The sequence below is a fragment of the Salvelinus sp. IW2-2015 genome, linkage group LG2 (genome assembly GCF_002910315.2).
Source record: "Salvelinus sp. IW2-2015 linkage group LG2, ASM291031v2, whole genome shotgun sequence".
Classification (NCBI taxonomy): Eukaryota; Metazoa; Chordata; class Actinopteri; order Salmoniformes; family Salmonidae; genus Salvelinus; species Salvelinus sp. IW2-2015.
The window spans coordinates 30,374,950-30,401,542 of record NC_036839.1 but is presented as its reverse complement, the minus strand read 5'-3'; the positions used below and the strand labels follow the sequence as shown (position 1 = coordinate 30,401,542).

Sequence of the window (26,593 nt, the reverse complement as noted above, 5' to 3'; positions counted from 1 at the left end):
AGTGGGTGTATTCATGTGAGTGTGTGCATTCATGTGCGTGTATGTGTATTCATGTGCGTGTATTCATGTGCGTGTATGTGTATTCATGTGTGCATATTCATGTGAGTGTGCATTCATGTGAGGGTATTCATGTGAGTGTATGTGTATTCATGTGAGCGAGTGTATTCATGTAGGCATGTGTATTCATGTGGCGCATGTGTATTCATGTGAGTGTATTCATGTGTGTGTCGTTGGTCCCCAATCATGTGGAAACACCACCACAGAGGAGAGCTAAGGTGATGACATCTGGCAGCTATGGGGACTCCGAACAGAAACACTTTCACTTCATCTCTTTCTCCCTCCTCTCCCTTTCACTGACATTTCTCTACCCCTAGCTCTCAATCTAACACGGTTCAGGCCCCCCCCCCCCCTCTGTCTCCGTACATCTGTCAGGTTTCCCTTTCTCTGTGTAACAGGCCGTTAAGGTTACTCTCTCGCTCTCCCCCTGTAACAGAGGTTAAGGTTACTCTCTCGCTCTCCCCCTGTAACAGAGGTTAAGGTTACTCTCTCGCCCTCCCACTGTAACAGAAGGTTACTGTCTGTAACAGAGTTTAAGGTTCCTCTCTCGCCTTCCCACTGTAACAGAAGGTTACTGTCTGTAACAGAGGTTAAAGTTACTCTCTGTAGCACCAGGGTAGGAGCGCTTTAACAAAGCCAGTCGTCAACGACAGCACACTAATCAACACTTGATATACAGACCAATATTAAAGGGATACTTTGAGATTTCGGCAATGAAGAGTCAGGTAAACCAATGGATACCGGATATGCCTTTGCATGCAGTTTGAACGTTGCTAACTAGTGTTAGTGCAATTGCTAACTAGCGTTAGCACAATGTGTGGAAGTCTATAGGTAACTGCTGGCATGCTAGTAGACACCATAGACTCCCAGTCATTGCGCCAATGCTATCCGGGTGTTCATCTGACTGAGGGAATAGAAAATCCAGAAGAATCCCTTTAAAAACAACCACAACAAAACCAGAGAAAAGAGAAGAAAATACACCATTGCTTTCAGTCACGGCATGCAATATGCCCACGCACGCACACAATAATAAGAATAGCTGTTTTTAATAGCGCCCTCTGGGTAATGATGGGGGTACAGCCCTATAAGGGACAGGATCCACGGTACGAGGAGGCTAGATTGGGGGTTTGGCAGGTACGCTGCACATCACTGAGAAGTGATGGGAATCTTCATAGGGTTTAGTTTAACAGGTAGTGCTCACTATGTAGCAGGCTTCACAGATATACTGTACAGTAAGCAGTGTTGGGGAGAGGTAAGGAGGGAGGGGAGGTGCAGTCAGCCTAAGCGTGCTCCAGGAGCCACTGGAAGAGGGGAGTGTGGTGGGATGCTCTCCCCGCCTCTCTGGGTTCAGACTGGGGTGGGGTGTGGGTTTGGGTCTCCTCACAGTAACGCAGCAGGGCTTGGAGCAGCTCTCCCACCTTCCACTCCCTCTCCTTCAGCCTCTGGACCACCGCAGGCAGCTGGAAGGGCAGACAGAACACAGCTCAGCAAGCAGTAACTAATACACACCGCAGTAAAGACTGAGGTACCACTGTGTGTGTAATCCTTTGGTCGTGGGTTAAGGTTACTCACCTGCTGCAGCCCCCTGCTGCCACTAGGACTCAGCTGTACCATGGGCAGGTCAGCCATGGAGGCCGCTGCCCACTGCAGCATGCTCCTGAGCTGGGGGTCAAAGGTCATGTGCTGTGGGTCAGTAGTCATCTCCCTGAGCTCAGAATTTACCACCAGGAGGTGCCTGTAAGCCTGAGCCTGGCCCACACGCACTGAACCTGAAGGGGGAGAGAAGAGATATCAGCTTCCTCCCACTCCTGTCTCTGTCTGACAGTCGTCCCTATAGTACAGTAATATATCATCCAACCAGCTCTCCCTGTATTTCCTCTGGGCCAAGCCTGTTTCCCACGCTCCCTCCCCCACTTAGCTGGCTGAGCCTGGGTCTGACACAGCCTGGAGCCTTAACCCCTCAGTCCACTGGGGAATCTGGTCTGACAGGCAGAGACCTCAGGCAGAGACCTCAGGCAGAATAGATGAATGAGTGGCAGTGTGGCTGAATGTGTGGGCGTTGGGTGAATTCCCCTCCTAGCAGCACAGACACACACACATCGCCAAGTCTCCTAGTCTAACCACTCTTAATCTATAGCAGGGAACTACGTATTACCACACAGGACTTAGAAGGACAGGGATATGTCTTCATGCTGCTCAGGTGCATGCTGAGGTGGTTCTGTTTGTAGTGTGGCTTTGCAACATGGTAAGGTATGTACTGTTTGTAGCTGATAGGGACCAAGTTACTATCAAATGCTTCATGTAGAAATTACTAAGAGAATATAAAGCAGCCTATTTGCCATCGATATCCGGTGCAGTTAATGATAGAAGTAACTATGTCATACCGCAGGATTCATCCTTGGTCTCGATCTCCTTGTCCTCAGTGCCTTCGCTGTGGAGTGAGAAATATTACACTGGTAAGAGAACTGACCAGCACAGGACCATTGTAGACACAGAGAAAAGAKAGGGAGAGAAAGAGCGTGCAGAGAGAGAGAGGAAGAAGAGTGAAAGAGCAGATAGGAGAGAGAGAGGGAGAGCGAGCAGGCAGACTGGAGCCACACAGCATGCAAGAGGATACTGCGAGACAGATCACAGCTCCCAACATGCAACTTGGCACATAGCAAATCTGAATTTCATATAGGTTATAGTGCACTACTTCTGTCTGCAGTCCTATCTATTCCTTAGGACATTACATCAGTGAACTCGACCTGGGACACTACATCAGTGAACTCGACCTGGGACACTACATCAGTGAACTCGACCTGGGACACTACATCAGTGAACATCGACTGGGAACTACATTAGTGAACGTCCGACCTGGGACACTAACATTAGTGAACTCGACTGGGAACCTACATCAGTGAACTCGACTGGGACACTACATCAGTGAACTCGACCTGGGACACTACATCAGTGAAACTCGACCTGGGACACTACATCAGTGAAACTCGACCTGGGACACTACATCAGTGAACTCGACTGGGACACTACATTAGTGAACTCGACCTGGGACACTACATTAGTGAACTCGACCTGGGACACTACATCAAGTGAACATCATCGACCTGGAACTTACAATTAGTGAACTCGACCTGGGACACATCAGTGAACCGAGCCTGGGACACTACATCAGTGAACTCGACCTGGGACACTACAAGAGTGAACTTCGACCTGGGACACTACATTAGTGACTCGACCTGGGACACTACATTAGTGAACTCGACCGGGACACTACATTAGTGAACTCGACCTGGAGCACTACATTAGTGGACGTCGACCTGGGACACTACATTAGTGAACTCACCTGGGACCACTGAAGTGCACCACTGCACATTAGTGAACTCGACCTGGGACACTACACTTAGTGAACTCGACTGGGACACTACATTAGTGAACTCGACCTGGGACACTACATTAGTGAACTCCGACCTGGGACACTACAATTAGTGAACTCGACCTGGGACACTACAATAGTGGAATCGTGACCTGGGACACTACATTAGTGAACTCGACCTGGGACACTACATTAGTGAACTCGACCTGGGACACTACATATGTGAACTCGCGCTGGACCTACATAGGTGAACTCGACGGTGGGACACTACATTAGTGACTCGACCTGGGACACTACATTAGTGAACTCGACTGGACACTACATTAGTGAGACGGTCGACCTGGACAGGCTACATTAGTGACTCGACCTGGGACCTACTATTAGTGACTCGACCTGGGACGAACTACATTAGTGGAACGTCGGGAACTGGACACTACATTAGTGAACTCGACCTGGGACACTACATTAGTGAACTCGACCTGGGACACTACATTAGTGAACTCGACCTGGGACATTACATTAGTGAACTAGACCTGGGACACTACATTAGTGAACTCGACCTGGGACACTACATTAGTGAACTAGACCTGGGACATTACATTAGTGAACTAGACCTGGGTGATATTGACAAAAATCCATATCGCGATAAATTGCCTGAATTAATGCGCTAACGATAAATAGAACAATAAGTTTATAACAGTAATGTGCATGAGTGTTTGTTTTAATGATCCTTTAAAACTACTACTACTAGTTTGATGGTTGTAGCCATCAATTGTCCCGTTAACAATCACCATATTAGCAAACTTATTTAATTTCAAACTTCACATTTCTCTCGTATAGGCTACTTCTCGTAATGAACAATATCAGCATAATCCCTGCGATAAATGATTGGTATGGTCGGTGTCGATAATTTGATTTATCATCAGCAACTCCTAGCATGCTCATCTCTCCCAGTCCCCTGACTTTAGCTCTCCCCAACTGCCCCTTAGTGGAAACAGTCAGAGCTTCTCTCATAGACCTACATTCCTACCATAGTGAGTATTCACTCTTCACTATGCTTAACCATTAGCAGGAGATTAAATGTAATGTCTAAGGACTTATAAAATCATACTTTCCATATCTCTACTGTACATACACTACCAGTCAAAAGTTTTAGAACACCTACTCATTCAAGGGCTTTTCTTTATTTTCACATTGTAGAATAATAGTGAAGACATCAAAACTATGAAATAACACATATGGAATCATGTTGTAACCCAAAAAGTGTTATACAAATCAAAATATATTTAAGATTCTTCAAATAGCTACCCTTTGCCTTGAGAGCTTTGCACACGCTTGGCATTCTCTCAACCAGCTTCACCTGGAATGCCTTTCCAACAGTCTTGAAGGAGTTCCCACATATGCTGAGCACTTGTTGGCTGCTTTTCCTTCACTCTGCGGTCCGACTCATCCCAAACCATCTCAATTGGGTTGAGGTACAGGGATTGTGGACGCCAGGTCATCTGATGCTGCACTCCATCACTCTCCTTGGTCAAATAGCGCTTACACAGCCTGGAGGTGTGTTGGGTCATTGTCCTGTTGAAAAACAAATGATAGTCCCACTAAGCGCAAACCAGATGGGATTGCGTATCGCTGCAGAATGCTGTGATAGCAATGCTGGTTAAGTGTGCCTTGAATTCTAAATGAATCACAGTGCCGCCAGCCAAGCACCCCCACACCATAACACCTCCATGCTTTACGGTGGGAAATACACATGCAGAGATCATCCGTTCACCCACATAAGGACATGGGGTTAGAACCATAAATCTCCAATTTGGACCAGACCAAAGGACAAATTTCCACCGGTCTAATGTCCATTGCTCGTGTTTCATGGCCCAAGCAAGTCTCTTCTTTATATTGGTAGTCTTTAATAGTGGTTTCTTCGCAGCAATTCAACCAATAAGGCCTGATTGACACGGTCTCCTCTGAACAGTTGATGTTGAGATGTGTCTGTTACTTGAACTCTGAAGCATTTATTTGGGCTGCAATATCAGAGGCTGGTAACTCTAATGAACTTATCGTCTGCAGCAGAGGGAGATAACTCTGGGTCTTCCTTTCCTGTGGCGGTCCTCATGAGGACAGTTTCATCATAGCGCTTGATGGATTTTGCGACTGCACTTGAATCTTCCAAAGTTCTTGAAATTTTCCGTATTGACCGACCTTCATGTCTTAAAGTAGTGATGGACTGTCGTTTCTCTTTGCTTATTTGAGTTCTTCTTGCTATAATATAGACTTGATCTTTTACCAAATAGGACTATCTTCTGTATACCACCCCTACCTTGTATACCACCCATACAAGTGATTGGCTCAAATGCATTATGAATGAAAGAAATTCCACAAATTCACTTTTAAACAAGGCACACCTGTTAATTGAAATGCATTCCAGGTGACTACCTCATGAAACTGGTTGTGAGAATGCCAAGAGTGTGCAAAGCTGTCATGGCAAAAGGTGGCTATTTGAAGAATCTGAAATATAAAATATATTTTGATATGTTTATCACTTTTTTGGTTACTACATGATTCCATATGTGTTATTTCAGTGTTGATGTCTTCACTATTATTCTACAGTGTAGAAAAAAGTAAAAATAAAGAAAAACCCTTGAACGAGTAGGTGTTCTAAAACTTTTGACCGGTAGTGTATACATAATGCAAATATTTACAGTGTGATGTGCCAAGCGGTAAACTTGTAAAAATAAAATCTACAGTTGTACATTTATTTACAGATCCCAGGGCAAGAGACAACAGATTCCATTAAACTTGGATCATTAACCTCTCCCATTGTCTAGCCTATACTGTATATATATATATGACTTTCCTCCTGGAGTAGGGTGGGCTTTCTCATTGTACTGTCTACTGGCTAGATATCCCTTACCGCAGGACTAGGGTGGGAGGTCTAAATGAGTCTGTTGTCATCAGTTTGCACTAGTTGAGGAGAGTCTGAGGAGAGCTCTGGTCAGGGTGCCTGCTTCTCACTCAGACATGCAGCATGCAGACAGACAGAGAAACCAGCTTCAGCCCTTCCCACAGCTACTTCAGGACACATGCAGTAGGCTTACGCATACACACACGTAAACAGACACGTACAATGGCAAGAAAAAGTATGTGAACCCTTTGGAAATACCTGGATTTCTGCATAAATTGGTCATAAAATTGGATCTGATCATCTAGGTCACAACAATAGACAGACACGGTCTGCTTAAACTAATAACACAAACAATTATACGTTTTCATGTCTTTATTGAACACACCGCATAAACATGCAGAGTGCAGGGTGGGGAAAGTATGTGATTGGATTCAATAACTGGTTGACCCTCTTTTGGCAGCAACAACCTCAACCAAACGTTTTCTGTAGTTGCGGATCAGACCTGCACAACGGTCAGGAGGAATTTTGGACCATTCATCTTTACAAAACGGTTTCAGTTCAGCAATATTCTTGATGTCTGTTGTGAACTGCTCTCGAGGTCATGCCACAGCATTTTAAAATCGGGTTGAGGTCAGGACTCTGACTGGGCCACTCCAGAAGGCGTATTTTCTTCTGTTGAAGCCATTCTGTTGTTGATTTACTTCTGTGTTTTGGGTCGTTGTCCTGTTGCATCCCCCAACTTCTGTCGAGCCTCAATTGGTGGACAGATAGCCTTACAGTCTCCTACAAAATGTCTTGATAAACTTGGGAATTCGTTTTTCCGTCGATGATAGCAAGCTGTCCAGGCCCTGAGGCAGCAAAGCAGCCACAAACCATGATGCTCGCTCCACCATACTTTACAGTTGGGATGAGGTTTTGATTATGGTGTGCTGTGTGTTCCTTCCAAACAACTCAACTGTAGTTTCATCTGTCCACAGAACATTTTGCCAGAAGCGCTGTGGAACATCCAGGTGCACTTTTGCAAACTTCAGACATGCAGCAATGTTTTTTTTGGACAGCAGTGGCTTCTTCTGTGGTGTCCTCCCATGAACACCATTCTTGTTTAGTGTTTAACGTAACGTAAACTCATCAACAGAGATGTTAGCATGTACCAGAGATTTCTGTAAGTCTTTAGCTGACACTCTAGGATTCTTCATAACCTCATTGAGCATTTTGCACTGTGCTCTTGCAGTCATCTTTGCAGGACGGCCACTCCTAGGGAGAGTAGCAACAGTGCTGAACTTTCTTCATTTATAGACAACTTGTCTTACCGTGGACTGATGAACAACAAGGCTTTTAGAGATACTTTTGTAACCCTTTCCAGCTTTATGTAAGTCAACAATTCTTAATCTGAGGTCTTCTGAGATCTCTTTTGTTCGAGGCATGGTTCACATCAGGCAATGCTTCTTGTGAATAGCACACTCACATTTTGTGAATGTTTTTTATAGGGCAAGGCAGCTCTAACCAACATCTCCAATCTCGTCTCATTGATTGGACTCCAGGTTAGCTGACCCCTGACTCCAATTAGCTTTTGGAGAAGTCATTAGCCTAGGAGTTCACATACTTTTTCCAACCTACACTGTGAAAGTTTAAATTATGTATTCAATATAGACAAGAAAAATACAATAATTTGTGTGTTATTAGTTTAAGCACACCATGTTTGTCTATTGTTGTGACTTAGATGAAGATCAGATCAAATTTAATGATCAATTTATGCAGAAATCCAGGTAATTCCAAAGGGTTCACATACTTTTTCTTGCCACTGTACACACACAGATTACATTGACTAGGCTAATTCCACAAAGACATGCTCTATCCTCTATGGTTATCTAGAGGGATCTGTAGAGGGTAGAAGCCGTTGTCTCATTCACAGTCACATTCTACAGCTTTGCTGATCACAGCTCTGACATCATGCAGTGATTAGGGGCGTAAGCAGAAGTTGGCCCTAACTACTGAGACAGGGTCAGATGATGTAATGGCAAAGGTTAGGATATGTGGATAGGATCTGATCCTAGATCTGGAGCTATAAAGAGACTAGCGGTTAGAATTAGCACTGTTAGCTGTATGTACGGACCGACCTGTCGGAGGGAGAGAAGGACAGGTGCTCTTCATACACCTCTCCCTCTAACCCCAGGCTGCTCCAACTACTGCTGTTCCCATTGCTGCAAGAGACAAGACCATTGCTCAACACTGGCAGCTAACACTGGGCACACACAAACACACAGTTTGAGGCGTTGGAAACACAAAGGTCTTCCTAAGCATGTCTGTCTTACCTGGCAAAAACAACTGATCCATTATTAATGTTGTCCATATAAATGTGAGGCTTGGTATAGGCTTGGTCCTGAAAGAACTTTCAATCAAACAACAACTGATGACTGCTAATGATGTGAGATCACTGCATTCTCCACCAGGACATCCATCACAACACACTGTATCACTGTAATTAGTCTCCATTATCAGGCTGGCTGGTACCTGCTCTGGTATGTAGAGAATGATGTGGCAATCTAAAAATAACTCCATCTAGTCAATTAGCTCATTAATGACCCAGCTAAAATAGAAGTGTCTCTGGAGCTGTGGTTTGTGAGAGTGGTATGCTGAAAGGTCGTTAAAAGTTTGAATACTTTTCAAATGGAGCCGTTCCTTTCCTGGGTTATTTTGTTTATTTGTTGACAAATGGGAGATGGTTGGATACGTCTTTTAAAGGGAGAGAGGCTAATGAATTACACATGGATGGACCTTGTTCCTGTGGAAAGGGCCTGGGGCAGAGAACGAGACAGGCTGCTACAGACACATCCGTTAGAAAATATTATGATACCTTCACTAGGCTGTTGGCCAAAGTAACTAGCTGCTCTCCTCACACATTCTCCTTTTCACTATCTGGGGAGAGAAGTGTACATGTGTACTGGGTCTGTTCCATAGAGATAGCAGGCTGAGACTTGGAATGTCAAGAAGTCTACTCCTACCCTGAGACTAGACTGGTGAGACCACGTCACTCTCAGAGCATTACACCACATTCACACCGACAGACCAGTGTGTGTGTGTGTGTGTCTATCAGAAATGAAAAGCCAGTTCTCTTAAAAAGCTAGACATTATCCTTATGCAGTTACTCAAACAATCTCAGCAGAACTCGGCATTTAACAGCCATTTAAAATCTATAACATTGACACGAGGAGAGACTATATTTGCTCAAATCAGAGTTAATCGTTTCATGGCAGGGGAAGGTACTAGAGCCCTCAAACTCAACTCTGGACCTCAAAGCCAGTTCCATTGCGTTTTTTTAATCGTTCTCCTCTAACCAGGGACTGATTTAGACCTGGTAAGAGTGTAATAGCGCTATTCTAGAGGTTCCCAAATGATACATTCTGCTGTCAGTGACCTAGTGACTTCACATCCTCCAGAGGCCTGCTAATGTCAGCCTGACAGGCAACATGGAGGAACCGGTCTTGTACCGATCTCAACTCAGTCTCAAAGGATCAAACCAGCTAATCACTAAATCACCACAGTCACCTTAAAACGACATGGGAAACACCATTTGACCTCTCGACTGAAAAATACATCTATTTCTCATGGGCAGTGTAGCCAAAACGGTGATGACTGACTTCCATTCATTAGTTTCAGCATTCATTTAAGTCTAGGCTGAATGCCACAACCATAGTCGAAAGCTCTACTACTCATATCAATCCATCTGTGGACATTGAACATGGGTTAGAGTCATTCGCTGGTGTGAGAGAGACAACAGTGCTCAAAGACAATAGAGAAGTGTTTCAAGAGGTGAATCATTAGTCAGCTAATCTAGAGACTAGAGACATTTAATTTAGCCTTCAGAGAAACTAAAAGAAAAGAGCAGAATAGTTTGAGACTACATGATGTTCGGTGTGTTCTCTACCTGTCGCTGAGGTGCAGGAAGCTGCTGGTCTCGTCAGGGTGTTCGTCCTCGAAGCTGAGGCGGGACCAGCTGCCCAGGCTGTCGTCTCCCACACTCAGACTGAGCTGCTGGGACACCGAGGACTCTGTGGCCTCCCTGCCTGGGAAACTACCACAGGGACAGGGGAGGGAACCAGAAACAGTAATAAAGAATTTTTATACATAGAAATACAAATTGGTAACAGTATCAACATAGGGACTCAGAGAATAGTTAGTTATCAAGATGGTGAACCCCTTCTTGGCTCCTTTACTATGGTTGCGTAATCTGGTCAAATATGGAAATAAGAAATGTTTGGACTCACTCTACAATGAAATGCCCAATATGGTGCGTCACAAGAACTTGCCTTACCTATTACTAACCATTGCAGTTAACCCATGTGAACAGTCATGGAAACTTACAGGAATTGTCTCCGCATGTGGTTGTACTCTGCAACATCAGTGCTAGTCACAGAGTGGTGGTGTTGTGTCTTAAATTTAAAAAGGAGAGCCACACACTCTAGGAGCTCAGATGCAATAATTTAACCTAATAACCAACGTTGACAGACAAGCTGTCTTCATCAGGGTATAATGACAAACACTGCGGGTCACTAGTTTATATACTTTGAAAGGACACACAGGTGTCTGTAATCATGGCTGGGAGTGGCTTGATTTACAGATATAAATAGAACATATAAAAAGCATGAATGGATAACCTACGATCATAGATACAATTTGGCTACATAGGCCTATAAACATTTACAATGAATAGGAAAAGCACAATAATCACAAGAATGGCTTCAGATCAAAGTCTACGTTGAGACTGAAGTGAGCAAGGGTCTGTAAATTAAACATCCAGGCAGCCTCTCGTTTTAACAATAAATTGTCAAGGTCACCCCCTCTCCTAGACAGGGTGACGCGTTCGATGCTGAAATAGCGAAGGTTTGCTTCCAAAAAGTGGGCCGCAACAGGGTACGTCGAGTTTTTGCACCTAATGGTGCTACGATGCACCGAGATTCATACTTTTAATTCGCGCTTCGTTTTACCCAAATCATGTTTACCACAAGGACACGTTACAGTGGCAACAAAAAGTATGTGACCCTTTAGAATGACCTGGATTTCTGCATGAATTAGTCATAAAATTTGATCTGATCTTTATCTAAGTCACAACAACAGACAGACACGGTCTGCTTAAACTAATAACACACAAACAATTATACGTTTTCATGTCTTTATTGAACACACCGCATAAACATTCACAGTGCAGGGTGGAAAAAGTATGTGATTGGATTTAATAACTGGTTGACCCTCCTTTGGCAGCAATAACTTCAACCAAACGTTTTCTGTAGTTGCGGATCAGACCTGCACAACGGTCAGGAGGAATTTTGGACCATTCATCTTTACAAAACGGTTTTCATTCAGCAATATTCTTGATGTCTGTTGTGAACTGCTCTCGAGGTCATGCCACAGCATTTTAAAATCGGGTTGAGGTCAGGACTCTGACTGGGCCACTCCAGAAGGCGTATTTTCTTCTGTTGAAGCCATTCTGTTGTTGATTTACTTCTGTGTTTGGGTCGTTGTCCTGTTGCATCCCCCAACTTCTGTCGAGCTTCAATTGGCTGACAGATAGCCTTACAGTCTCCTACAAAATGTCTTGATAAACTTGGGAATTCATTTTTCTGTCGATGATAGCAAGCTGTCCAGGCCCTGAGGCAGCCACAAACCATGATGCTCTCTCCACCATATTTTACAGTTGGATGAGGTTGATGTGTTGTGCCTTTTTCCCCTCTCCAAACATAGTGTTGTGTGTTCCTTCCAAACAACTCAACTGTAGTTTCATCTGTCCACAGAACATTTTGCCAGAAGCGCTGTGGAACATCCAGGTGCACTTTTGCAAACTTCAGACATGCAGCAATGTTTTTTTTGGACAGCAGTGGCTTTTTCCGTGGTGTCCTCACATGAACACCATTCTTGTTTAGTGTTTAACGTAACGTAAACTCATCAACAGAGATGTTAGCATGTACCAGGGATTTCTGTAAGTCTTTAGCTGACACTCTAGGATTCTTCATAACCTCATTGAGCATTTGCAGGACGGCCACTCCTAGGGAGAGTAGCAACAGTGCTGAACGTTCTCCATTTATAGACAATTTGTCTTACCGTAGACTGATGAACATCAAGGCTTTTAGAGATACTTTTGTAACCCTTTCCAGCTTTACGTAAGTCAACTATTCTTAATCTCAGGTCTTCTGAGATCTCTTTTGTCGAGGCATGGTTCACATCATCATCATCTGCACATCGATCACTCCAGTGTTAATGCTAAATTGTAATTATTTCGCCACTATGGCCTATTTATTGCCTTACCTCCCTAATCTTACTACATTTACACACACTGTATATAGTTTTTTATATTGTGTTCTTGACTGTACGTTTGTTTATGTGTAACTCTGTTGTTTTTGTCGCACTGCTTTGCTTTATCTTGGCCAGGTCGCAGTGGTAAATGAGAACTTGTTCTCAACTGGCCTACCTGGTTAAATAAAGGTGAAATAAAATAAATAAACAAACATCAGGCAATGTTTCTTGTGAATAGCAAACTCAAATTGTGAGTTTGTTTTATAGGGCAGGGCAACTCTAACCAACATCTCCAATCCCGTCTCATTGATTGGACAATTTTTTACCCCCAAGCCATAAGACTCCTGAACAGGTAATCAAATGGCTACCCAGACTATTTACGCTGCTGCTACTCTCTGTTTATCATATATGCATAGTCACTTTAACTATACATTCATGTATATACTACCTCAATTGGGCCGACCAACCAGTGCACCCGCACAGTGGCTAACCGGGCTATCTGCATTGTGTCCCACCCACCACCCGCCAACCCCTCTTTTACACTACTACTACTCTCTGTTCATCATATATGCATAGTCACTTTAACTATATCTACATGTACATACTACCTCAATCAACCTGACTAACCGGTGTCTGTATGTAGCCTCACTACTTTTATAGCCTCGCCACTTTTATAGCCTCGCCACTTTTATAGCCTCGCTACTGTATATAGCCTGTCTTTTTTCTGTTGTTTTATTTCTTTACCTACCTATTGTTCAACTAATACCTTTTTTTGCACTATTGGTTAGAGCCTGTAAGTAAGCATTTCACTGTAAGGTCCACACCTGTTGTATTCAGCGCACGTGACAAATACACTTTGATTTGATGTTAGCTGACTCCAATTAGCTTTTGGAAAAGTCCTTAGCCTAGAGGTTTACACACTTTTTCCAACCTACACTGTGAATGTTTAAATTGTATCTTCAATAGACAAGAAAAATACAATAATGTGTGTTATTAGTTTAAACACACCGTGTTTGTCTATTGTTGTGACTAAGCTGAAGATCAGATCAAATTGTATGACTAATTTATGCAGAAATCCAGGTAATTCCAAAGGGTTCACATACTTTTTCTTGCAACTGTATAAGATAAATAACTGCCTTAGTGGAGCATGTGATAACGCCTTTGATATGGATCGGTTTCCCTGTTTGAGGGTGTTTGAAGGATCTACATTTATAAGTGCCATTGCATTGAGCACAGCCATTACACGTGTAGTTTCCAGCCGGTAGAGGCGCAAATAGACATTGTTCAGGAATATCTTGGGGTGGTAAATCAGAGTGTACCAATTGGTCTCTGAGATTTCTGCCCCGCAAGAATACGACCAAGGGAAGGTCTGAAAACACATTACCGATACTGTCATCGGATCTTAGAATGTGCCGTTTGTGAACGATTCCCTTAATTTGTTCAGAACACTTTGAATAGCGGGTAGTAAGAACGCAAGAATGCTTATTTTGCGAGACTGTCCTTGAAAGAGATGTCTCGATTTGTTTTGGATTTTTCTCAATGACAGTATTAATCTGACAATTTTTGTACCACTTCTCCTTGAATTTTCTTTGCATCTCAGTCATATTTCTGTCGAAATCTGATAGTTTTTTGCAAATTCTTTTGATTGGACAGAATTGTCTGTAGGGCAAACTGTTTTTCAAGGGAAGCGGGTGACAGCTATCAACCCTCAACAAACTATTAGGATCAGTAGGTTTTCTGTAAAGATCAGTGTATAGAACATTATCCTCACACAAAATCAGAAGATCAAGAAAACTGATTTGACGTGTCAGATTGCATAGTAAATCTCAGGTGCTCAGAACAGGAGTTAAGAAAAGCATGGAACGCCTGGTGCTGTTTTGCATCACCCCTCCACAGAACAAAAATATCATCAATATACCGTTTCCACATAATGATGTTAGGCAAGAAAACATTTTTGAGAGGGTTGAAAATAGACTGTTTCTCCATGTAACCCACATACACATGAGCATCGTTAGGAGCCATGGGGGATCCCATAGCAGTACCCTTCGTCTGAATAAAGAAATCATTTAGAAAAATGAAGTAGTTGTGTGTGAGTACTATTTCAGCCAATGTTATAATGCAGGCACTGGAAGGTAGTTATGTTCCATGGTTTCAATACCGGTGTTGTCTTACAGACGTTGTCACAGTGTACCTGAGGTTGGTGGTCTGGCGTGTGTTGGATAGTGCTGACGTCATGATCTCGGCGGTCAGGCTCTCGGCGAAGCTGTACCCGTCGTGTCCGATCCCGCTGTCGGCGTTCAGGCTGGTGTTGCTCAGCTCGCGCTTGGCCCCCTCCATCGCCGTAGTGACCATCTCCTCTGCGAACACGGCCCTGCGGTCCAGATTGATGTGGATCTCAGGGATCTCCAGGTTGCACACCCCCACATCCCCTTCCAGCCTCCTCCTCCTCCTCTGGCCTGCTCCTCCCCCGAGGAGGTGCTGCCTGTTGGGCCGTGAGCAGAACAGACACTCCCTGACCTGGAATAACAAACAACATGCATACTCAAAGACTGTACCTTAAACAAAGAATGGTGGGTGCTAGATCCTCATAAGTAATCCATAGAAAACAGAGACTTCCTGACCTGGCAGTATGGGCAGGTTGTTTCCCCTAGTGCAGAGCCCACTGCTCGCCTCTCAGAGTGGAGGTGTCTGTATGGACCCTTCTGGGCTGGGTTTCCTGCCGAGGCCAGGCCCATCTCCAACGTGTCATCCACTATGTTCCTGGCATAGTGCTCCAGGACCTGCAGAGACAAACGCTGGGAATTAGAGCAAGCTGATGTGATGCTACAATGCAATGATGATAGAATGAATCAGACTTCTTAATTCAATGTCTCCATGTTAACAGTATCTTTCCCTACTCAAATACAAATATTAAATAAACCAAACTAACCTCCATGACTCCACTGCTGTAGCCGCCGTCGTACAGGCTGCCTGTGCTGTGGTACTGCCTGCTATTCCCCTCCTTGGACAGCAGGGGGCATGAGAAGGAGTTCCTGATCAGGCTGTCTGCCATGTCCTCCAGCTTGGACTTCTTATACAGACACGAGTCAGTCCGGGACTTGGGTAGTCGGACCGACGGCACACAGAGATTGCGTGTGACGTCACAGGTGATGTTGCACGCCAACGACTCTGCGAAGTTCACCAGCTCCATGTACTCCCTCTGGCTCCCATCATCAGAGTCGCTGGAAGGAGATCCCACTCTCCCTGCTTCGTCCCTGGGTACAGATGGCTCGGCATTGAGTCCCCTGCAGCCATTCTGCTGGAGCCTCCTGGAGGAGTGGTGCCTGGAGGAGGAGGGTCTCTTCTTCATGTTGCGGGCAGCATGGGCCAGGCCCAGTTTGATAGAGCGGTAGGCCAGACGGCTGGCATACTGATCCAGGACCAGCTCCCTGCTGCCTCCCTCTTTCTTTAGCACCCTGATGAGATAGCCAGCGTACTCATCTGTCACACTCTCACAGCTGGGGTAGTCAGAGGATAGGCCAGAGCTGGGGGTAGAGGTGGATGGGTGGAGGACAGACGAGAGGAGGTCACTGGACCACTGTTCAGCCAGACGACCCACCCCGCAGTCCCTGCTGTGTTCACTGGGCTGGGGTTGGTGGTGGTGAGGGCATTCCCCCGACTGCTCCTGGATGCCTTGTGTGAGCGCACTGTGGCGACACTGTCCTGACCACATTATCCTCTTCACGTCGCTGATCACCTCTCCCGCCACCTCGCCAGCGTATATCCACAGCGTGTTCAGGGTCTGCGCTGAGAACTGGGCCACGCTGTCTCTCTCCTCCCTGCCCTTCACCATCCTTCTACCTCCATCCTCCACTCCTCCCAGGGTGTCTATCTCTGTCGCCATGGAGACGATGTGGCACGCCAGGCGCTCTGCGTAATGGAGTGCTCCCTTGTCGGCCATATTGTGTCCTCCATCCAAGAAGTTGAGCTCTGGCTGCATACGGCTTCCTGTCTCAGTTACAGAGTTAACCCCTTCTACTCCACCCTCTTCCTCCTCCTCCTCGTTCCCGTCAGCCTCCTCAGACAGAGACCTCATCAGTTTGAGCATGAAGTCAGCCTTGTCTGTCTCAGAGGTCGATTCTTTGGGCTCGGGCCCTGGCTGGTAGTGTGGGGTGGGAGGAGGGGTGGCGGTGGAGAACTCCTTGGCCAGCTTCTCTTTCAGCTTCTTGGAGAACTGCTTGATCTGTTTCTCCTGGGACACCTCGCTGGGCTGCTGGGGGGTCGAGGGGGGTGTACCAGGGGTCCTGTTGGACTTGTGACCAGGGCTGGGAACCATCTCCTCGCAGGTGGTCATCTTCCTGCCTCCCCAGCCTCCCATCTCCAACCCTGGCACCTCTAGAGTGTTCATCATCACAGGCAGGGTCTCAGCGACTGCTCTGCTGGTCTTGGAGCCTGACTCAAAGTTCACTCCTCCTGGGGTCTGAAAGGGAGGGTGGAGAGAGTAGAGGGAGGTCTGGTCAGTGACACTACCCTCCTGTCCGGATGGAGGTCCCCGACCCACTATGGTCTTAGAAAGGAAGTCGGCACAGTCATCCACCTTCTTCTTCATCTTCGTGGCAGTCATCAGTTCACATGCTTCACTCACTATCATATCCACCATGTTGCCAGAGAAGTTGTGAAAGCGGGTCTTTGACAGCAGGTCAGTTTGTGTGGCAGCAGTAGCATCAGAGGAGGTTGTGGTCACCACTCTGTTCTCTGAGCTGCAGCTCCTCTTGGGGCTGGTCTTACACTGGCAGATCTCCTCTGAGTCGTGGAGGTGGGAGATGGCCTGGCCTGCCTGGGGGACCGGTACACAGCTGGCCATTCCAGACACACAGAACAGCGCCTTCTTCACCGTACAGCCATCCTCGCCTAATGGACCTGGGCCTTCCTCAGCTGGGTTAACGTGGAAAGCCTGGTGGCCTGCGGCGGTACTGCAGGTGTGTGTGTCGACAGCGCTGACGTAGCAGATGTTGTCCACAGAGACACTGATGGCTGCCTGGGTACTGAAGGCAACATCAGCCTGGGACAGTTCTATGAAGGCCTCCTGGAGGACAGACTCWGAGAGGTCYGAGGCATAGGARGACACCACYTCCTCATCGTCSTCCTCCCCCASSCYGAAGGACCARTCRCTGGGGGTGAGGGGGGTGGAGGGRTGGGAGAACTGACACACTTCCATCATCCCCTCAAACACCAGCTCCTCYGCMAGGTCRGCGGCAAACTGMGTCACSGTGCTGTTGAACATCTGCTTCTTCACCRTCAGGAAGTCYTTCAGAGCSCCYGACACYGCCTCTCCMACCAGGAACCCAGCCAGYCCGTTGATGGCCCGTTCCTTCAGGACGTAGGCGYGGCGCATGCCRATCTCYTGRAAGGCCATCTGGAAGACAGAYGWGGTGAGTYTGGCGGCCAGGTGGCAGAGSGTGGTGGTGCARGAGGACAYTCCCTTCTGCAGGTCTCTYAGRGCGCTGCCCARACTCATCTCTACCAAGTCTGTRGCAAACCTCTGGATGCCGTCCTTMAGAGACTGGGGCTTCTGYTGCAGCTTGGAKASAGTCACCGTMTCCTGGATCTCAGACAGCTTCATGACGTGTCCAGACTGGTTCTGGAACTCCTTGTGACAGACACAGCTCAGGTTCTTGTTGTCGTTGAGGTCCACGGGAGACTGGTATCCACACACGGAGCCCAGGATCTCCTTGGACAAACTGCTGGCAAAGTCTGAGTAGGTCTTGTAGAGGGTACAAAGGTCCTGGGGTTTCCGTAGCTCTGACACGTCTCCTACCTCTCCCACGGTCTTCCAGAAGAAATCCAGAGCTCCTCCGTCTCCCAAAGGGCTGAAGGCAGAGGAGCTGACAGGGCTGAAGAGAAGACCTCCACTCTCCTCACAGGAGGTCCGTGCCGGCCGGGGGGAGTCAGGGGATCCGAAGGGAGAGCCAGGGGGAAGGGGGCTTCTGAGCGGGGTGGGTTTCTTCACATTGGCCGGTAGGGTGCGCTGGTCGAAACGGTGGGGGTTCATGGTGGAACAGCTTCGGGACACTTTCTTGGACCCCGACTTGCCAGTACCAGCCTCAGAGTACTTCTTCTTCTGGTCTAGGCCGGTGGGGGAAATGGAGGATGTCGGGTCTAGGGGAAGAGTGAGTGTACAGCTCTCTGAGCTCAGTTCATCTAGATCATCAAACTGGTCAAAGCTGTCGAAGAACTCGCTGACCTCAGAGTCAGAGTCCTCCACCCTGTCTGTTGGCCCCCCAGGGATCTGAGGGATGTCCAGTGTCGCTTTGAGACTCTTCTGGTAGCCAACCTCATCTAGAAAGATGATTGGACTAGGGCTTGAGCCGTCCGATTCCTCTGATTCGCTGACAGGTCGCGTGGGGGAGGGGAGCTGGGCTCTTGGGCTGTAGAGGGTCCACTGGGACTCTGCTCCTCTGGAGTGCTGTACGGTAATGGACACCTCTGGGGGAGACCTGCGATTGGTTAAGGACTTCCTGGGGGCAGAGCTGATTATGATCCTGGAACCTGATAGATCCTTGTTTCTCTTGTGGGCGGGGACAGTCTGGGAGGCCACATCACGCTGGTTTCCATGGAGATAAGAGCCATTGGCTAGGGAAAGAGACGAGGGATAGAGAGCAGTGGTAAACGAGGATGTCTTAATTTTAAAAAAACACGTCAGATTATGCAACAGTAAATGAACACATCAAGCTCTATTGAACATCCCGCTACATAGTTGTGATGAACCTACAGTTGTCCTCCTCCTCCAGGTGTTCCAGAGCGGTGACAAAGTCGTCTTCGATGGACGACACAGACTGGTTGGTGTTATCGTCCTCGGGCTGGCAGGACTCAGCCGTGCCCTTGTGGAGGGCCTGGAGCTCCAGGGCATAGCGGACCCCCGCAGTGTAACGCCCCAGAAGGCCCCCCAACACACCAACAATGGCCTGGCTGGGGCTGGGTCTCAGAACACACACCGCCTTCAGCCAGCACTGCTGCTGTGGAGGAGAGAGAAAAGACTCAGTTTGCTGGCTGCCTTGTTGATTCTTACTGCAAAGGGACAATCAGCTCTTTGAGGAATAAAAAACTAGAACACTTGCCACTGGTAAACAGAGTCTGCAGACTGTCGGTGCCTGCCATGTCCGGGAGTGCATCAGACCAAAGCTTTCTAATCATTTGAGTGTTTCTGGATATGTAAACTCACAGGAATTCACACAGGAGTTTTCTATTCTTCTGTCGGTGTCTTACAGAGAGAGAGGGGCTCTACCGGGACAGCCCTGTTATGTCTGCATGTCTGATTGTGGTCTGATGTGTTGTTGTATATGCAGAATAGAACACTATGCACCACTTCTATCTTGGCCACCGTGGGTAGAGGGGCTGAGTTGTACTGCCTTTCTGTTTATCTGTCTGTCACATGTCTGCATGTCTGTCAGTCACAAACAATGTAACCACAAAGCTGCAGAGCCAGACTGAACACTAGCAGACACAAGGCAAGACAACGTGGCAATCACTGGTGAGAAAACAAGCAGCCACATTATCCCAGAAATCTCTACACCTGGTTCTGGTCAATCTCTCAGACCTTTGCACACAGCCTAAGGAAGGTCCTATGAATCAGCTTGAAAACTACAGTACCAGTCAAAAATGTTGACACCTACTCATTCAAGGGTTTTTCTTTATTTTTACTATTTTCTACATTGTAGAATAATAGTGAAGACATCAACACTATGAAATAACACACATGGAATCATGTAGTAACCAAAAAAGTGTTAAACAAATCAAAATCTATTTTATATATTTGAGATTCTTCAAAGTAGCCACCCTTTGCCTTGATGACAGCTTTGCATATTCTTGGCATTCTCTCAACCAGCTTCATGAGGTAGTCACCTGGAATTCATTTCAATTAACAGGTGTGCCTTGTTAAAGGTTAACTTGAGGAATTTCTTTCCTTCTTAATGCATTTGAGCCAATCAGTTGTGTTGTGACAAGGTAGGGGTGGTATACAGAAGATAGCCCTATTTGGTAAAAGATCAAGTCCATATTATGGCAAGAACAGCTCAAATAAGCTAAGAGAAACGACAGTCCATCATTACTTTAAGACATGAAGGTCAGTTAACGCGGAAAATGTCAAGAACCTTTCAAGTTTCTTCAAGTGCAGTCGCAAAAACCATCAAGAGCTATGATGAAACCACCACAGGAAAGGAAGACCCAGAGTTACCTCTGCTGCAGAGGATAAGTTCAGTAGAGTTAACTGCACCTCAGATTGCAGCCCAAATAAATGCTTCACAGAGTTCAAGTAACAGACACATCTCAACAACTGTTCAGAGGAGACTCCGTGAATCAGGTCTTCATGGTCGAATTGCTGCAAAGAAATCACTACTAAAAGGACACCAATAAGAAGAGACTTGCTTGGGCCAAGAAACATGAGAAATGGACATTAGACTGATGGAAATCTGTCCTTTGGTCTGATGAGTCCAAATTTGAGATTTTTGGTTCCAACCGCCATGTCTTTGTGAGATGCAGAGTAGGTGAACGGATGATCTCTACATGTGTGGTTCCCACCGTGAAGCATGGAGGTGGTGGTGGGATGGTGCTTTGCTGGTGACACTGTGACTTATTTAGAATTCAAGGCACACTTAACCAGCATGGCTACAACAGCATTCTGCAGCGATACGCCATCCCATCTGGTTTGCGCTTAGTGGGAATATCATTTGTTTTTCAACAGGACTGTGACCCAAAGCACACCTAAAGACTGTCTAATGGCTATTTGACCAAGCAGGAGAGTGATGGAGTGCTGCATCAGATTACCTGGCCTCCACAATCACCAGACCTCAACCCAATTGAGATGGTTTGGGACGAGTTAGACCTCAGAGTGAAGGAAAAGCAGCCAACAAGTGTTCAGCATATGTGGGAACTCCTTCAAGACTGTTGGAAAACTATTCCTCAAGAAGCTGGTTGAGAGAAGGCCAAGAGTGTGCAAAGCTGTCTTCAAGGCAAAGGGTGGCTACTTTGAAGAATCTCAAATATATTTTGATTTGTTTAACACTTTTTTGGTTACTACATGATTCCATGTGTTATTTCATAGTGTTGATGTCTTTACTATTATTCTACAATGTAGAAAATGGTAAAAATTATGAAAAACCCTTGAATGAGTAGGTTTGTTCAAACTTTAAGGGTACTGTATATTGAACTCTTATTTACCTGTGAAATACCGTATTTCCTCTGAAGCAGTCTACAGACCTGAGAAACACAGTCTCTCCCCTTTACCTATTAGAAACTTCCTCTCCTGTCATGTTAACCTGAGTAGAAGAGTCCCTCCTGTCGGCTGATCTCCTGCTGTCCTTCAGTAACAGCACCTCTTCGTTTCTCAGGCTGGTGACGTGGAGAGACCTCAGCAGCTCCGCCAGGTCCCCCGGGAGAGAAGACAGGGCCTGGGGACAGGGACAGAACATCACACAAATAACACATTAATAACATCAATTAATAAGACATTAATTGAACTACAGAAGTCAGAGCTGGTGCAGTAACTGTCACCTGTAGAGTTAGATCCTCCCCTTCAGAGTGGCCAGGCAAACACACAAAATGGATCTGAGGGAAGAAAGGGACGTCAGGGAAATTCTGCATATCATGAAGTCATAATCAAAGTGTGGGTGAGAGCTGTGACACATACCTCAGTCAGGCATGGAGTGTCTCTGGTCTGCAGCTCCAATCCCATGCTGCACAGCTCCTTTCTGCTGCTCAGAAGGCTCTTCATACACGGAGTCCCGTCGTCACGCACCACCTACACACAATTAGAGGTTAACTTAGGTTACACACATGAACGGCCTCACACAGAGCACCAAGCCATCAAGAATTATATTAAATCAACCAATCGATCAGTCAATCAGAAGATGGCATTCTGACTCAAACCTCTTTCCTGGAGGCTCTGGTCCTGAGAGGAACTCCTCGGATACGGGCACAGGCGTCCATGGCAACGCAGGCTCGGCGTGACGGACTAGCCACTCACCTGTAGAAGGAGAGAAAGAGGAGAGAGAGTTGAGATGACGCCAAATACATTTTGATATCATTCAATTCTGACTTACTAACAAGTCTCAAAGATAAGAATGAAAAACAGTGATGGGGCTATAGGAGGATGGGCTCATTGTAAAGGCTGGAATGGAATTAATGGAACGGTATCAAACATACGGAAACCCCGTTTGACTCCATTCCATTGACATCTGCTCCATGCTGCTATATCTGCATTGCTTGCTGTTTGGGGTTTTAGGCTGGATTTCTGTATAAGCACTCCACTGATGTAAAAAGGGCTTTATAAATAAAATGTTATTTGATGATTGATTCCATTCCAGCCATTATAATGAACCTGCCCTCCAGGGACTCATCCCACCAGCCTCCTCTGCTGTACATAGGTTAGAAAGGACCTGCAGCATGTCTATCTCCACACATAACTGTAATGGGTCAGTAAGGAACAAGATTGACAATGGCCAACATAAGCTTTCTGTATCGCTGCTGCATGCTACTCTGCATCACAGCACAACAGCATGATAAAGCGGGTAGTTCCCACTGCCAGCGTAGTGGGAATAGTGAGATACTGTTAGACGATAAGACTGTTCATCCAATCAACACAAAATAGTGAGATAGGCCTACTGATGGATGACAAGACTCCGTTTTTATCCAGTCTTAACACAAACCATGAGAAACACAGTCATAACAGGAAGTCAGTTGTAGAGGTCAAGAGGTTAGATGTACAACAACAGCACAGCCCTCAGTCACCTCAGTAAAATAAAGACTAGTGGAGATTAACTGAACTGAGGCACTGAAACACTCAGATGAAGTGAAATACATTTAGAGATCAGGTTTCCAGCAGCCTTAGATGTTGGCTTAGTAACTATGTATTCCTGACACCCTCCTTCAGACCCAAGGCCTGCATGGATGATCAAACAACCGTAGAGACAACTGGGGTGTGGACCTAGTCTGAACACTAACCCAGGGAAGACAAAATATTTATAGTGAACGAGGAAGAAAGTTTCCCAAGAAATGTGAGCTGTTCTTTGAGGTGCTGTCCAAAGCAGCTGGTTGAGTATGAGTCTAGACGATTAGTCTCTGACAGGATGACTGTCCTTTATGTATGGGAACCAACCAGCAGAAATAATGGACAGCCCACTTGCTCACCCCCCAGGCTGTTCTGCTATGCACTGACCCCAATGAAATAGGAAGTCTAACATGTGTCTTATCTCTAGGTTTCTATGTTGTATTTCCTCATGATGACGGTTTGATGATGCTCAGTTCATGTAACCTATAGCATTGTAGTAAAAAATAAATACGACATTTAGGCTTATATTCATATTCAAATCACAGACTGTACCCACGGATGTACTGTTAAGGAGTGTAGGCGAGCCTACTCCTTTAACATCCAAGCTTTGCCACTGGGCGGCAGACAGGTTTGTGAATAGACGGTATATGTTTTACATTACCATCTAAGAATGGGCTAACAGTGCACAAGAAGCCAATTCAGAGAACATATCAAACTGTGGGGATATGGCAAAATAGAAACCTACTACTGGTTTAGGGTCTTTGTAAGCAGCTTTGGAGATGTAGCAGCACAATCTGCCATGGCAGGAATTGTGTAAGAGCTAAAATAGGTCAGTCTGAGGCGTTTCAGCATGAATGTGTGGCTATGTGGGTGGAGGGGTGAAAGGGGAAGAGGAATGCAGCAGCACACTGGACTGAAACTACAGCCCACAGTATTCAGAGAACCCTTTTCAGTGGACCGTATATGCTACATGACCAAAAGTATGTGGTCACCTGCTCGTCACACATCTCATTCCAAAATCATGGGCATTAATATGGAGTTGGTACCCCCTTCGATGCTATAACAGCCTCCACTCTTCTGCGAAGACTTTCCCCTAGATGTTGGAAAATTGCTGCGGGAACTTCCTTCCATTAAGCCACAAGAACATTAGTGAAGTCGGGCAATTAGCCCTGGCTTGCAGTCAGTGTCCCAATTCATCCCAAAGGTGTTCGATGGGTTTGAGGTCTGGGCTCTGTGCAGACCAGTCAAGTTCTTCCACACCAATCTGTACAAACCCTTTCTGTATGGACCTAGCTTTGTGCATGGGGCATTGTCATGCTGAAACAGGAAAGGGCCTTCCCCAAACTGTTGCCACAAAGTTAAAAGCACAGAATTGTCTAGAACGCCATATGCTGTAGCTTTAAGATTTCCCTTCCCTGGAACTAAGGGGCTTAGCTGAACCATGAAAAACAGCCCCAGACCATTATCCCTCCTCCACCAAAAATTACAGTTGGCACTATGCATTGGTGAAGGTAGCATTCTCCTGGCATCTGCCAAACCCAGATTCGTCCATCAGACTGCCAGATGGTGAAGCGTGATTCATCACTCCATAGAACGCTCTTCCAATGCTCCAGAATCCAATGGCGGCAAGTTTTACACCACTCCAGCAGACGCTTGGTAATCTTAGACTTGTGTGCAAGACAGGACAATGATAGATCTGAAAGCACATGCATGCCAAGCTCCTATCGTACAGCTGTTGTTGGTGTAGCTACAATATCATCTGCTGGGCTGATACTAGGAACTGCATTCAATAAAGTCTACTGAAAATAGGGGGTGGTAACTAGCTACTTTTGCTAGCAATCTTCATTCTTGCTATTGTGTGATGAGGGACGAGCGGGGATTATTTACATGGAAGCTCGATTCAAGATCAGGCTGGGAAAAAATGAGTATTGTGTAGCATTTTCCTAACTACAGATTCACATTGTATGGGGATGTGGTGACAGGCCTACGTGCTATGAAACCACAATCACATAACTAACTGCCATGGCTGACCACAACAAGCAAGCCAGCTGATCAAGCAACGAGCTAGCTAGCTTAATTTACCATTAGAATTTACTCCAAATTCGTTTGATTAGTAAACAACTTTTAGTTTTATCTAACGTGTCTTTAATCGGTATCTTATTAATTAATAACTGTAGCCACATATCGCTAACTGGCAATCAAGCTTAACGTTGTGGCAGGCCATCACACGAGCAGTGTCGCATTTTCACACAGGATGGAAATTATTTATTTGACGTGACATCCCAATACACAGCTGTAACTGTCACATTTTGAATCAGCGTCGACGCTGCGCAAATCAATAACTTATTTTAGCGAGCTACTTAGTTAGTGTCAACAAGATAGCTTGACTAACGTTAACTGTCAAACACTTTAACTACTAACGCTAGCTAGCGATGGGCCTCGGTCCCATCATCATGTCACATTACACTAACGTTAAAACAGCTGGCTAGCTGGCGTTAACATATAGCTACAAATCATTGCATAACTAGCTACATCCTGAATATACAATAATGTATCGTCATTCAACCTCCCACTCCAGTCCTGTTATTCCCACCGTTTAGCAAGTGTTGAAGCGAGATGATGTTCCAACAAAAGTTAATTCCATGAAAACAAGACTGATTCAGGCAGTAGTAATCAACCACAGCACTAGCCACAATAAGGCTTAGCCACAATAGTGGAATTTGCGGTTTGCCTTCAAAATAAAAGTCCCCCATTGACAGTGATACAAACGGATACAAGTAGTGCCAGGATACAAGTAGTGCCATCATGCTGTATTTGGACAAGATAACGCTAAACAAGGTCATCATTTTGTTATTTAACTTTAACAAAAGACAATAATTGGCTAATTTGACACGAAATAAGAACAAATCTGTTGAAATCACACTGTGGATGTATTAGACTTTTGAATTGCATTAGGGCAGGGGTGTCAAACTCATTCCACGGAGGGCCTAGTGTCTGCAGGTTTTTGGTTTTTCCTTTCAATAAAGCCCTAGACAACCAGGTGTGGGGAGTTCCTAACTAATTAGTGATGTTAATTCATCAATCAAGTACAAGGGAGGAGCGAAAACCCGCAGACACTCGGCCCCCCGTGGAATGAGTTTGACACCTGTGCATTAGGGGTACACCTACA

At 45.8% G+C, this 26,593-nt stretch overlaps 1 protein-coding gene across 3 annotated transcripts; it reads right to left on the bottom strand.

Annotated features, from left to right (window-relative positions):
- Window positions 1-1,087: 1,087 nt before the first annotated feature.
- akap11 (A kinase (PRKA) anchor protein 11) lies at window positions 1,088-26,099 on the bottom strand. Of its 3 annotated transcripts, none has more exons than XM_024007829.1 (14): window positions 26,018-26,099; window positions 22,524-22,620; window positions 22,285-22,395; window positions 22,149-22,202; window positions 21,914-22,045; window positions 19,372-19,615; window positions 15,550-19,232; window positions 15,242-15,400; window positions 14,812-15,137; window positions 10,258-10,404; window positions 8,450-8,533; window positions 2,442-2,488; window positions 1,630-1,826; window positions 1,088-1,517 (listed from the first exon to the last, which is right to left on the bottom strand). In XM_024007829.1, the coding sequence occupies exons 2-14, from the start codon at window positions 22,581-22,583 to the stop codon at window positions 1,338-1,340; spliced, it is 5,424 nt and encodes a 1,807-aa protein (XP_023863597.1). In that variant the 5' UTR covers window positions 22,584-22,620; window positions 26,018-26,099; the 3' UTR covers window positions 1,088-1,337. The 3 variants fall into 3 exon arrangements, with proteins under 3 accessions (XP_023863597.1, XP_023863607.1, XP_023863616.1); XM_024007839.1 differs by having other exon boundaries at window positions 19,372-19,612; XM_024007848.1 differs by lacking the exon at window positions 8,450-8,533.
- Window positions 26,100-26,593: the final 494 nt, after the last annotated feature.